General features: G+C 37.9%; 1 protein-coding gene across 9 annotated transcripts in view; it reads left to right on the forward strand.

Moving 5' to 3' along the window:
• Window positions 1-13,281, forward strand: part of SMARCA2 (SWI/SNF related BAF chromatin remodeling complex subunit ATPase 2) — a 163,819-nt gene that overhangs the window by 139,489 nt on the left and 11,049 nt on the right. For all 9 annotated transcript variants that reach the window (XM_074330501.2, XM_074330508.2, XM_074330503.2 and 6 more), the window contains 3 exons: window positions 6,798-6,903; window positions 7,373-7,474; window positions 10,423-10,555. In XM_074330501.2, coding sequence (XP_074186602.1) covers window positions 6,798-6,903; window positions 7,373-7,474; window positions 10,423-10,555 — 341 coding nt within the window. The remainder of the gene's footprint in view (window positions 1-6,797; window positions 6,904-7,372; window positions 7,475-10,422; window positions 10,556-13,281) is intronic.

Raw genomic sequence — 13,281 nt, forward strand, 5'->3', positions numbered from 1 at the left:
TTTAGTCCAGAGACAATCTGCTCAGGGAAATGTGGATTCCAGTACTTTAGTTTGCCCTCATTACAAATATTGATACTTTCAGATGTTTACTGGAATAGGCTGCTTTGACTCCTGGTGGCTTGACACTTATTTATGTTGCTCAGCCAATTATACCCACATACAGCAGGTGGGCAGCCCACAAATAAACTAAGTTTGTTTGTTTTGTGAGGCACAAAAGGCCTCACCAAGGCTTCCAGCATTAGCCTGGCCCAGAAGCCCAGGGTCTCTGCCTCTCAAAGCTCCAGGCCAATTCCAGCATAAATGACCTCTCTCTGAGGGAGGGGAAGGAATCCCAGCTGGAAATAACAAAAGTTTTACAGTCTTATAAACTGTCTTCAAAACCTCTCTATAAGTGTCTTTGATCAAAAATGGATTGCACTGAATGATGGCAGTTATTTGGGCATATATGTTCTTGTATATTCATGGAGGAAAAATCTGCCTCATTCCTTTAGAATCACACGTCATAATGGCTTCCTTAAGAATTTACTAAAAGGGCCATTATAGGAAAAAGCAAATTTCCAGAGCCTGCTATGACCCAGCCCTTTAACAAAGTGACGTTTGGGATTTGCAGCTTATGTGGAGAGGCATTTGATTTTGTTTGTTTGCAAAAGCTCTGTGCTTTGGAGTTTGGTCACAATTTAACCAAAAGGTTTGCCAAGTTTTTACTATTAACAAGTAGAGACATAGGGAAAGATCAAAAGACAGAATGGTCAGTGGAAGGGAAGGTGGGTCCTTACCTTTTGGAAGGAATGCGTCCTCTGAGTCACGTCCAAGTGTACAAGGTGAGATGACGAAAGCTGGTGAAGTGGGTGACCAAGGAAGCAGCAGCCCTTTAGCTGTCATGTTTAGACAGATGGACAGTTAGGGTCCTGTATCTGTACCTGCTGTCGTGAAATGTCACTGAGAAAAAGAGAAGCATCAAGACTTCCTGAGTCACTATTTCTAAAAAGTCAAGTGTTAGATGATAAATCTTCGCAAACGTCACCTCAAAATACTTGTCTAAACAAACAAATAAATAATACTCGCTGAAGCCCCGGTTCTGCTGAGCACCTCTGATTTGTAGTAATAAATTCAATGAGAGAATTCTGAAGAAATAAATAGAAACTTTATATAAATTCTGACAGTTGCAATATATTAAAAATGTTATAGAATTATTCTGTTCTATTTTATTTATTTATTTGGCTTTGTATGGTAAAGTTAAAAGGTGCCAGTTGGTGATATGTGCTATTTACTTTGATATAAATAAAAGTTGGTCATTATGCCCCCTTAGACATCATTTCTCTGGGAAAAAAATCAGATTAGATTTTTGACTTATTACATGTTTTCAAAGAAGGTAACCCAATAAAAGTGTTTGAGACCTACTTTATTTATGGATGATAATATGGTTCCAAATTACATTAGATCATAAATCTTCATTTTGTTGAATAACAGTACATTATTATTAATGTTTATTTATGCTCTGGCATATCTCCTTCTGGTGCTTAGTTAATGCCTTTTTAAAAACCTAGTAGAAGTTGTATTGCATTTACAATTTGGTATCGTGTGGTTTTTTGGTTTCTTTTCTTCAGTGAATGTCATAAGCGTTTTTTTCATTCCTTAAGGCACATTACTTTAAAATACATAATTTTAGATTATCTAGCATATACATATAAAATTATATATACACATATATGTGTGTATATACACATATACATGTATGTGTATGCACCTAGATATACACATATGAGTATATATGCACATATATAAATATTTGTACACATAAATACACATGTCTATATATACATATATATATATATACATATATATATATATTATGTATATATAAAATATGTGTATCCATATTTTAGCCTAAAGTAGATTACCAAAAGTAAAACTGCTTCAAAGAGTGGTTGTGTTTAAAACTCTTGATAAAGCCTTGGTGCTTTTCTTACTGAGCTGAGCAAGCCCTTTGTAGTCGCCTCACATTGAGGCATTTGCCTTTCATTAACCTGATGTAGCCTTATTTTTGTTGATAACTCAGGCATATTATATATCTACAGTTCTTAACATAACCCTTGGTAAAATTTAACAGCTACCAATTCTGCTCCCATCTCATTCTGTTTTGCTGTTACCTCATATATGCTTTAAGAGGCTAGGAAGTCAGCTTTCTAAGCTTAGAGGAACATCATGGGCCAATATTCAGTAAGATTCAGATGAGAGATCTCAGTAGTGAATATGGGATACAGGTGCTCGTGACACCTAGTTTGTGTCTGGCTCAAATTTCTGGGGGCTTTCTGGATAATTGGGGTACTACTCTGATTTAAGTGATATGTATTATAAACCTAATAAGAATCTGATCCTGAAAAGCAGCAGCTTGCTTTCACCTACTGCCCTCCAATGTTGACCCAATTTTATAGTTTTCTTCCCAAATGATTGCCTGTGTTTGATTCCTTTAGGACTATAATAACTTCTCTCTAAAATCCTTCCAAGTGGGTATTCTAAATTGTGACGTCATTTGCTTACCAAAGCAATGTAACCACACTTTTACATTCACTAACTAAACAAAACCTATTTCAGCTATAGTTAAAAATCTCATTTTTAAAAGTATCTATTAAAAATGCTTGTTAATAAAAAGCAAAATCATAAAGCAGCGAAAAACAAATCTCTCACCCAATACATCTTGTTTTGGACTTGTTGGGAAGACATAATATCTAGTATTTTAAAGGACTAGGTTTCTTAGCTAGCATTTCAGTCTTCTGCACTCTTTCAACTGTACCTACACTATAAACAGGCTGATATTGATGTAATGTTTATAATGTATGCAGTCATCATTTTAGAATTATACTAGTATAGATGTGGGATTATTGCCATTTGGTTTCTGGAGGTAATGGAAGAAAGATTGGTTCCCAGATGAAGCACAGCAGAATAAATGTGTGTGTGTGTGTGTGTAAGCTATACATGCAGGGTTTCAAACCACCATTTACACAGTGGCATGGAGGGCTTTTCCACCTCATACAGCATAACATCATGGACATGTGTCTCTGTGTCCATTGGCCTCTGTGGAGAGGAAATGTGCTTGCCCTCCAGCACCTGTAAACTCACATTAAGTGAATTGGGTTCCTTTAAATTTGTATTGCAGGTTACACTTCTCCCCCACCCATCCTATGTCTGATCAGGGTCATGTTTCTTACTCCGTGATAGATCATTGTACAAAGTAGATCTGAAATTACAGACCATCAGTGGAATCCTTTTTTAGGAGGAGGTGAGTGGGTATCACTTTTGTGATAGGAAGCAGCGCATTTTGAAGTAACAATTTATGCTTAGCCCTGAAATTGTGTAAAATCACATAATGGAAAATGCCTTGGGGGTAGGGTAAGCATTTCAACAGAAACAGAACACCTTCCGCAAACCACTGTACAATTACTCCATTGTTCTGTTCTTTAAAAAAAGAAAACTTTCCAGCACTGGGGGAAAAAAGCATTTGGAAAGGTATATTGAAAAAACCTTTGCTGAGCTTAAGTTTGAGAAAGAAATGCCAAGAATTCAAAACTCTATCAGGCTGCTTCACTTCCATTTTTTTTTTCTTACATTTTTTAAACCTTTAATTTAGAAAAAAATGAATTACTGTAGTGATTCATTAATAAGTGGTCCTACTACCTCAGTGCATTCTCTAGGTCATGGAAAAGTGGAGTGTCTTCCAGACCCTCCTGGCATTTCCTGCCTAAACTGTCTGTCAGGTTCGTTGCCTGTGATAGAGATAAGAGGAAAGGTTTTGACTGCAAGCAAAATATTCCACCCTGCATGGAGGAGAGAAAAAAATACACAGAACAGTGTCTGAGCAGTGAGGTACTGAGAATTGGTTTAATACTGAGAATTTCTTCCATTTTTGTGGAGAATGGGTTCTTGATCCTGGGTGGATAATGAAGTATTTGAAGAAGGGAAAAGGATAGAGCCCCTTCCAGCCAAGTGATAGGTCGGTCAGCTCTGGGAACTTGGATTTTGTCATAAGGGAGGGTTGGCCATGACACTTGGGGGTACACAGGAGGAGAGTCAGGTCAATAGTACAAACTCAACTTGCAGAGACTGAACTGAGGAGGGCTTTGAAAGCCAGACTGAGATGTTTGAATGATGATGAAGCCAACACAGGAAGACCCCCTTAGCTTCCAGGTCTTCCTTTTGCACATGCCCTCTATGCTTACGAGGGTGAAAAAAGGAGGTGGGATAGGATTGTTTTGAAACAAGAAATTTGTGTCATTTTACAGTGTTGGCCCTGCGTCTCAGAACAGTCAGCTCTCTCCTTTATGAGCACTTATAACTCTGGACTTGGGTCTAGAATTTCTTGTTTCTTTTTCTTTCTTTTTTTTTTTTTAAATTTTTTATTGGGGAACAGTGTGTTTCTCCAGGGCCCATCAGCTCCAAGTCGTTGTCGTTCAGTCTAGTTGTGGAGGGTACAGCTCAGGTCCAAGTCCAGACACTGTTTTCAATAGTTAGTTGCAGGGGGCGCAGCCCACCATCCCATGCGGGAATTGAACCGGCAACTTGTTGAGAGCTCGCGCTTTAACCAACTGAGCCATCCGGCCATCCCTCCGGAAGCTCAGTGGCAGCTTGTTGTCTTCAATCTAGTTGTGGAGGGCGCAGCTCACTGGCCCATGTGGGAATCGAACCAGCAACCCTGTTCAGAACTCGTGCTCTAACCAACTGAGCCATCCGGCCACCCTAGGGTCTAGAATTTCTGACAACTCAGGACAGAGATAACAGACTCAGATCGTTTTAGGTATTTTGGCCCTGTTAGAGCTTTATCATACTTTTGATGCCAACCACTTATTTCTTACTTCACCAGTGGCACAGTTGAAATTAAGAGTATGTCTATCACAGGTGTACAAAGCAAAGATGTGCTCATAACCTGTCAACAGAAAAATGATACCATCTGTTGGCAATGTGGAAAATGACAGTATATAGAATACCATTGAGGGGCAGGTGTAAAATCCCAGATTACAAAGAGGTCTGACTGTTTCATTGTTGCTAGTTTAGAAAGAATGCCAATTATAAAGAAGTCACCAGATAGAAATAGAAAAAGTATATCTGTAAATTGCCTTTCAGATACTCCTTTTCAAATAGGTAAAGTGTTTATATATATGTATATAGATGCATGTGTGTATATATATATATATATTATATATGTATGTATGTGTATATATATATATATATATATATATATATATAAAAAAAATATATATACATGTAAATCTTAGTGATAGAAAAAGAGTAGACCAGAGATTATGACCGTATGTTGAAGGTGATAGTAAATAAAGTAGGTTTTGTTATATACTATGTGCTATAACTTATAGGGGTACAAATGCATTTCTCAACCTGGGAAGTGGGGTAGGGGGTGGTTGTCAGTGTGAGAGAACACCTTGGTTCTTGCCATAATAATCTAAAAATCCAATTCCCTATTAAACTGCAGTCTTCTTAAACGTCTTGTGTTTGCCCCTGATTTTAGTATTCATGAAGCCCATATATGCATTAAATAAAATAAAACAGTGACACAGAAAATCTTGCCCATCCCTTTTGACAGAGGATTTTCGGTTAATTTATGCAGGCCCCTTTGCACTTCAGCATTTTCCCCACTGGTTGCTAGGCAACCGTTTGAGTTAGTGCGCATGCCTTTTTTATGATAACTGTCATTATGATTATTTTTTAATTATACAACTGGGACTATGGATTAAAACAGCATATTGTCACTCATTCTTTGCTGCTGTTTCTAGCATTCTTACACACTCCTGGAATCACTTTCTGAAATTTGCATGGCAGTGATTTATGGTGATTTTTTTTGGAATTTCTGGCTTCACAAAGAAAATAGAGATGGCATCATAAGAGAAGCAAGATTTTTGTGAAAAATGACTATACCGTATCTAGCAAGCTATTATTGATCTGGATAGACCAAGTGAGATATTAGGCTCTTGAATCTAAATTATATATATTTTGTTCCTTTGATCATGTCTGCTTCTAATGTTAACTGACGTTAAAAGCTTATATTGCTTTATAGTCTGTTTTTTAAAAATTATAAAATGCTAAACATTTGTTGCTATTAAATCTGTTTTCAAATAAAGCTACCATGCATTTGGGGGAGGGTGCAGCACTAACTCCAGCAACATCAAGCATCCATACTTGCTAAATATGTTTGTTCTTTTTGACCCAAATTGCTCCATACACACCGCAGTGCAGTTACACAAGATAAAGCGTTTCCTCTAGCAAATAATAATAAAGGTATGGGTGTAAAATACCCTGAAAGGAACAACACCGAAAAGATAGTCACTAGGTACATACAAAAGCTTTTCATTTGAGGTTCATTTGTGTATATTCTAACCTTTTCTAAATATAAAGTGATTTTGAAGACAAAGAAATATAGAAATAAAGTGTGTGGTTTTGTTTTTTACCAACACTATTATTCATTTACTATTGGAATTTTGGTTGAATGGAATATGTTGAATGTTTCTATCAAAATGAAGAGATACTTGCTCTGAAAGAGGAATCCACAGTGGACTTCCCATATCATGTGTGACAGAGTGGGGGCCTAATGGTATTTTCATGTGATTTTGAAGTTTGCACCGGGGCATTAATCTTCAGTAGAGTTGTAGAATTTTCCTTGATTTAAAGAGCCCCATGTGTATATGCACGGGGTGCCGATTTGCTGTTTTTAACATTTTCTGAAAGGAATAAAACCTTTCCTCGGTAGTGCATGATCTGTTATGTTCTTATTTGTTTCCCCCACCCTGCAGTTCAGGGCGACAGCTCAGCGAAGTCTTCATTCAGTTGCCTTCGAGGAAAGAATTACCAGAATACTATGAATTAATTAGGAAGCCGGTGGATTTCAAAAAAATAAAGGTAGATACTCTGTTTACAAACTTTATTTTAAATAAAGGAGGAATGTAAATTCATTGAAACGATGACAGTTAGGACTTGGCAGTAGCATCTTGTCTGACAAGCACTGACACCCATCCAGGGCTTGACACCAGAAAAGCGGGGATGTCCTTGGGCTTTTACGTGTGTGTTATTTAATCATTATGCTGAGAGCTCATGTTATATTGCATTTTACTTAAGAAGCTGCAGACTTTTCAGACCCATTGCTTTTTCTGTTCCCAATCATATGCTCCTTCCTCCCCCATACAAGACGGCGTACTAGTGGGAGGGTGGTCTCTGTGAATGGCAGCCCCTGAGGTTGTGCAGTCCCACATCCCTGGCAGGGTTCTATGCTGAGAAGACAAAGGGGGAAATCAGGCTCTGTTAACCAAATGATGATTGTTGCATTGTCTCTCCCTCTTCTTTCCTCTATTGTATCCAAAATTTTCATTAGGAAAGAATTCGTAATCATAAGTACCGGAGCTTGGGCGACCTGGAGAAAGATGTCATGCTTCTCTGTCACAATGCTCAGACGTTCAACTTGGAGGGATCCCAGGTCTGTCTTTCATATCTGAAATAATTTAAACCTTAAATGTGCTTATGTTCTTTTAAGTAAAATATTTCATTTTCTACTGTTTGAACCATTCCTACTACCCTGGCAGAAGAAACATGAAAAATAAAAGCCTGTATTCCATGCTACCTGTGTAAGTAAATTGCTTTGGCATTTTCAAATTCATGCCGCCTCGTCTGCGCCATAGCTATACTAATTCCTGCTCATGCTTCCCTTAAATGCTTCACTTCTAATTAGAGGAGGGATGCAAGTAAATCACTTAATGTAATGATTAAAGGTGGGAGGTCCAGTTTTTGCTTTTATAGAGATTGTATATTTGATTATATTTACATTCGTTTTTCTGATTGTAGCCTTGTATTAAGCGTTGAAACTACTATGATTTAAAATAACAGGAAAAAAAATTGCCTTAATTGCTTACAAAAAAAAAATCTTTTCATCAGGCCACTTGTAATTCCTTTTGCTTTCAATCTCCATAGTAAGCAAGCGTAAGAATATATAAGTAAGTGACACTGAACTTATTAAAGTAACTAGGGGGAAGACACTTTCACTTTAATTACACCTCAATTCCACTCACCTTTTGTAGGAAATCCCTTTTTCCTACCTGTTTTTCTGGCCTAATGCTCTCATACCCATGAAGAAGAAAGAGCAAGAGAGGTCAGTGTGTCCGCCAACCAGTGCAGTGCCAAGCCCCCATTAAATTCTTTAAGCCTCTTTCCTGCTCCTGCCTTTTGACCTTCGTGTCAATTCCAGTCACTACATTAGGAGAACATTAGGGCATCCTCAGAATGGGCCTCACACAGGCTGTACATTTCCAGGTTAATAGCAGTTACCCGCAATAGTAGTATTTTGACCAAAATAGTAGGTCTAGAAAGCAAACCTTGTGTTTTCAAGACACTCGTCAAAGGAAGTTAAGCTGAAAACCAGGACATAGAGAGTAAATACATGAGTCGACAAGGAAGTCTTTTGTGAAGGACCATTTTTGTAACCTCTGGATAGATTTGGGGTTGCTTTATAATACTGTGGCAACATTGTGATCCGTGCCCTGTCCCTTTCCAGGCCACGCTCACGGTCTCACATCTGAAATGGGGTGATAAATGGCCTCTAGACTGTCTTCCCTCCCAGTCCATCCCGGATACTAGTTTATCTTTCTCCAACCACCTCCTTCTCACCCTGTCCGTCTACTGCCCAACAGCTTTGCGGTTCCCCATGTTAAATTCTAGAATGAACTTAATCTCCAGACGCTGTTTTCTAACATCGTGCCTTACCCTAACTCTTTAGCCTCATTTCCTGCTGCCCTTGTTGCTAACCGGTTTGTGGTCCAGTCAGACCGGTCCCCTGAATACCTGCTTCCCTGAATACACATGCAGTTGGAAAAAATAATACAGAGAGCCTGTGTACCCTTTATATCATCACAAGATAGTAACATGTTGTGTAACATAGGCTAGTATTGTAACCTGGAAGTTGACACTGACGCAGTCCCATGTGCATCTTTTTTATTCTTGCCTCCCCACCTTTCTCACTTGGCTCTGCTTCCCTAAAAAGCTCCTCTCCTTTCTCATCCCTGACGGAATCCTCCTCCCCTTTAAGATCCAGCTCAACTCTGATGTCTCTGGCCAACTCAACACCAGTGGCCCCATCTCACTACTCTCCCCCTGGTCCCGTGTCCTATTGGACTATATTGTTTGGGGCTCACCACAAGTTGCCCAGTGTGTGGCTCATCTTTACAATAAAGGAATACACGTTCCTGGAGAGCAAGGATCATTTTTTTCCCATGTTCTTTATTTTGTACTAAATTATTGTGCTAAAACACATAATGATTGATTTTAACACAAACTGATCATCTTAACCATTTTTAAGTGCATAGTTCAGTAGTGTTTAGTATATTATCATTGTTGTGCAACAGGTCTCCAGAACTCTTTTATCTCGTAACACTGAAACTCTGTACCCATTAAACAACTCCGCGTCTCCTCCTCCCCCGTCCATGGTAATCGTGGTGCTACTTTCTATTTCTATGAATTTGACTGCCTTAGATACCTCATATAAGCTGAATCATTTTCAGTATTTGTCTTTTTGGGACTGGTTTATTATTTCCCTTAGCATAATGTCCTCAAGGTCCATCCATGTTGTAGCATGTGACAGGATTTCCCTCCTTTTTAAGGCTGAGTAATATTCCATTGTATGTATATGACCCATTTGGTTTACCTGTTCATCTGTCAGTGGACATTTGGTTTGCTTCCACCTCTTGGCTATTGTGAATAATGCTGCTATAAACATGGGTGTGCAAATATCTGTTCAAGACCTTGCTTTCAGTTCTTTTGGTCATATACCCAGAAGTGGGATTGCTGGATCATATGGTACTTCCGTTTTTAATTTTTTGAGAAAAAGGACCATTTCAACTTTATATCTCTCTCAGCATCTATGCTCAGGCATACACTAAAAATAAAGTACTGATTGGAAAAGTATTGGCTGGTACTGATAAACTCAGTAATAAAGACTAGCCTCCATTTGTTATGGGAATTGCATTTTAAAGAAGGTTGCTTTGCCGCAGTATTTGATAGATGAGTTCAAATAAGAAGCACTATTTTAAATACTATTTTTGTTGTCACAGGAGAGAGGATATCTTATAGAAGCCCACCCTTCTCTCCCAAGTGTGTGCATGCACACACACACACACACACACACACACACACACACTGAAATTATTTCAACTGCGCATGGACTTTCTCCTGTGAGAATATGTATAATGTCTGTATTGGACTTGGGAGTTTTCCTATTTGGGTTTCCTGTAGGCATAAAAGCTAACGTTGCTGTTTCTACTAAAATTCATGTAAAATAAAGCCGGTGTTTTGCATAAGGAAGAGAAGTGCATACTGCGATTGTGAATCTTAGGCCTTCAGCTCGTAGTTCTTAACAGATGCCACTTTGACCTTTAGATCTACGAAGACTCCATCGTCTTACAGTCCGTGTTTAAGAGTGCGCGGCAGAAAATTGCCAAAGAAGAAGAGAGTGAGGATGAAAGCAATGAAGAGGAGGAAGAGGAAGATGAAGAGGAATCAGAGTCGGAGGGTAAGCGCAGGCTTCCGGTTCCTGCACAGCTTTGCCCCTTGCCACCCGCATCAGTGTTTTCACAGATGCTAATGGAACGGACATTAGGCAAGTCTGGATTCCAGTCTGTTCTACCATGTCCTTGCCAGGCAACCTCGGGCAGTGTACTTAACCCAGCTCCTGCTCATTTTCCTCCTCTGTAAAACTGAGGTACTAAACATGCCCCACCCCCAAGCATGTAAAGAGGTTCTCTGAAGGTTGCCTTTGAGAATCAGTGTAATCTACATTTTCTACCAACATTGTGGTTAATACCTATCTGTTCTATAGCGCAGTGGTTCTGTAATCCAGTGGGAATGATCGTGTTAATAGCTGGGCTCCACCCCGGAGTTTCGGATTCAGTAGCATGTGGTGGGGACTTAGAGTCAGTATTTCTAGCAAGTTCCCAGGGGATACTGATGGTGCTGGGCCCAGGACCCCACTTTGAGAACCACTGCTTTAGAAAATAATCCTCCCGCTGAATTGAAACGGTAGTCCGTTTTATCCATCATGGATCAGCTTCTGATGCTGTCTGTATTTAAAATGTTGATATTTTGTTCATCATAGATTTTTTTTTTGGTGATTACTTTTGAGTTTTTAGAATATTGCATTAGAATGTTATTTATCTTGATTACTGATTTTTGTGGCTTCTTAAATTTTGCACCCAAAGCAAGTACCTCCCTCGTCTTACCATAGTCTCAACCCTCCTTAATAACTTTAACATTTCAAGGTTAAAGCTGTTTTCAAAAGTCTAAAATTTCTTCTCACCTAGTTATGTTTTCACCCCAAACTTTCTCTCAAAGTAATAAATCCCATTGATTTATGGTTTGCTGTGTAAAACAGTACAGATATGCTTTGAAAATTTTTTTATTAGATTTGTTCCTAATTACATACTTAGTACAGACAACCTGGAAAATATTTTCTAAGACAGGAAAATTTGTATGATTTTATATGCATTTTGAGAAGTTGCCATCTAGCTTTTTTCTATACATAAGTATTTTGTTTATAAAAGCATAGCCCACTATTTTATAGCATGATTTTTATATTTATTATGAGTATTTTCCTATAGCATTCAGGGTTTTTCTACAGAATACATATTACCATTCATTAATGAATATACCAAAATGTATTAAACTCACTCTAAATAATGCTATCCTGAAAATTCTTACCCATAAATCATTACAAACATTTTTAAAACATCTGGTGCGTACATATTACCACACAGAATGAGTTTATACCCTTGCCAGCAGTGTACATAAATGTGTTTCCCCATGCCCACATCTGTTCTTAGTATTATTCTCTTGAGTGATTCTGCCTTTTATTTATTAATTTAAATATTTTCAATTTCTTATGGTTATTACCTCTTCTGATATCCTAGCATTTGATGAATAAGTCTACATAATCTATCGTAGCTAGATATTTCCTTATTTTAGAGCCAGATTTCTAATCTGTTTTTAAATAGCTGCCTTCTCATCCCATCTATCAGTTTAGTTTTTCTCTAATGTCTCTTGACGGTTGGTGTATTAACTTTCTATTGCTACTATAACAAGTTACCATAAACTTTGTGACTTAATAAAACAAAACTTGATTATCTCCTAGTTCTGTAGGTCACAAGTTTAGTATGGGTTTCTCTGTTCCTTTCTGTGGGCTCTGGGTGGGTGGGGGAGGGGGGAATCCATTTCCTTGTGCATCCTTCTTACATTGCATCTCTTTGACTCTTTCTTCTGCCTCTTCTTCATATACTTTGTTTTTTGTTGACGTAATTGACAGATAATACCATATTAGTTTCAGTTGTACAACACAATGATTCAATATTTGCATATATTGTGAAATGATCACCATATTAAGTCTAGTTAACATACATCACTACACATAGAAAATTGATTTTTCTTATGATGAAAACTTTTAAAATTTACTCTTAACTTTCAAATATGCAATACAGTGTTATTAGCTGTAGTCACCGTGCTATACCTTAACCCCGTGACTTATTTATTTTATAACTGGAAGTTTGTACCTTTGGACCCCCTTCCCCCATTTTACCACCGCACAGCCCTCCTCCTTGATCTCCGGCAACCAATCTGTTTTCTGTATCTATGAGCCTATTTTTCTTTCATTTTGTTTGTTTGTTTTAAGATGCCACATAGAACTGAGATCATACAGTATTTGTCTTTCTCTCTCTGACTTATTTCACTTAACTTAATGCCCTCAAAGTCCATCCATGTTGTCACAAATGTCAAGATTTCATTCTTTTTTATGACTTAGTAGTTTGTTATATATGTAAAACAGAATACATACACACATATCAGATTTTCTTTATCCATTCATCTATTGATGGGCACTTAGGTTGTTCCCGTATCTTCTTTTTTAACATTTTTTTATTAGTTTCAGGTACACAAAACAATGTAATAGTTAGACATTTATCATTTATATCCCTCACAATGTGACAACCCCCTCCCCCTATACACTACCCCTCTGACATCACACACAGCCATTACATTGCCACTGTCTCTATTCCTAATGCTGTACTCCGCTTCTTGTAACTATATCTATCTATATATCTATATCTATATCTATATCTATATCTATCTATCTATCTATCTATCTATCTATCTATCTATCTATCTATCTATCTATAAAATTGTAGCTGACATGCATTATTGTTCAGCTTCAGGTGTACAAGGCAGTGATCAGGCATCTATATCATCCCTGAG

Source organism: Rhinolophus sinicus, chromosome 16 (genome assembly GCF_057876585.1).
Source record: "Rhinolophus sinicus isolate RSI-liver-muscle chromosome 16, RSI-T2T, whole genome shotgun sequence".
NCBI lineage: Eukaryota > Metazoa > Chordata > Mammalia > Chiroptera > Rhinolophidae > Rhinolophus > Rhinolophus sinicus.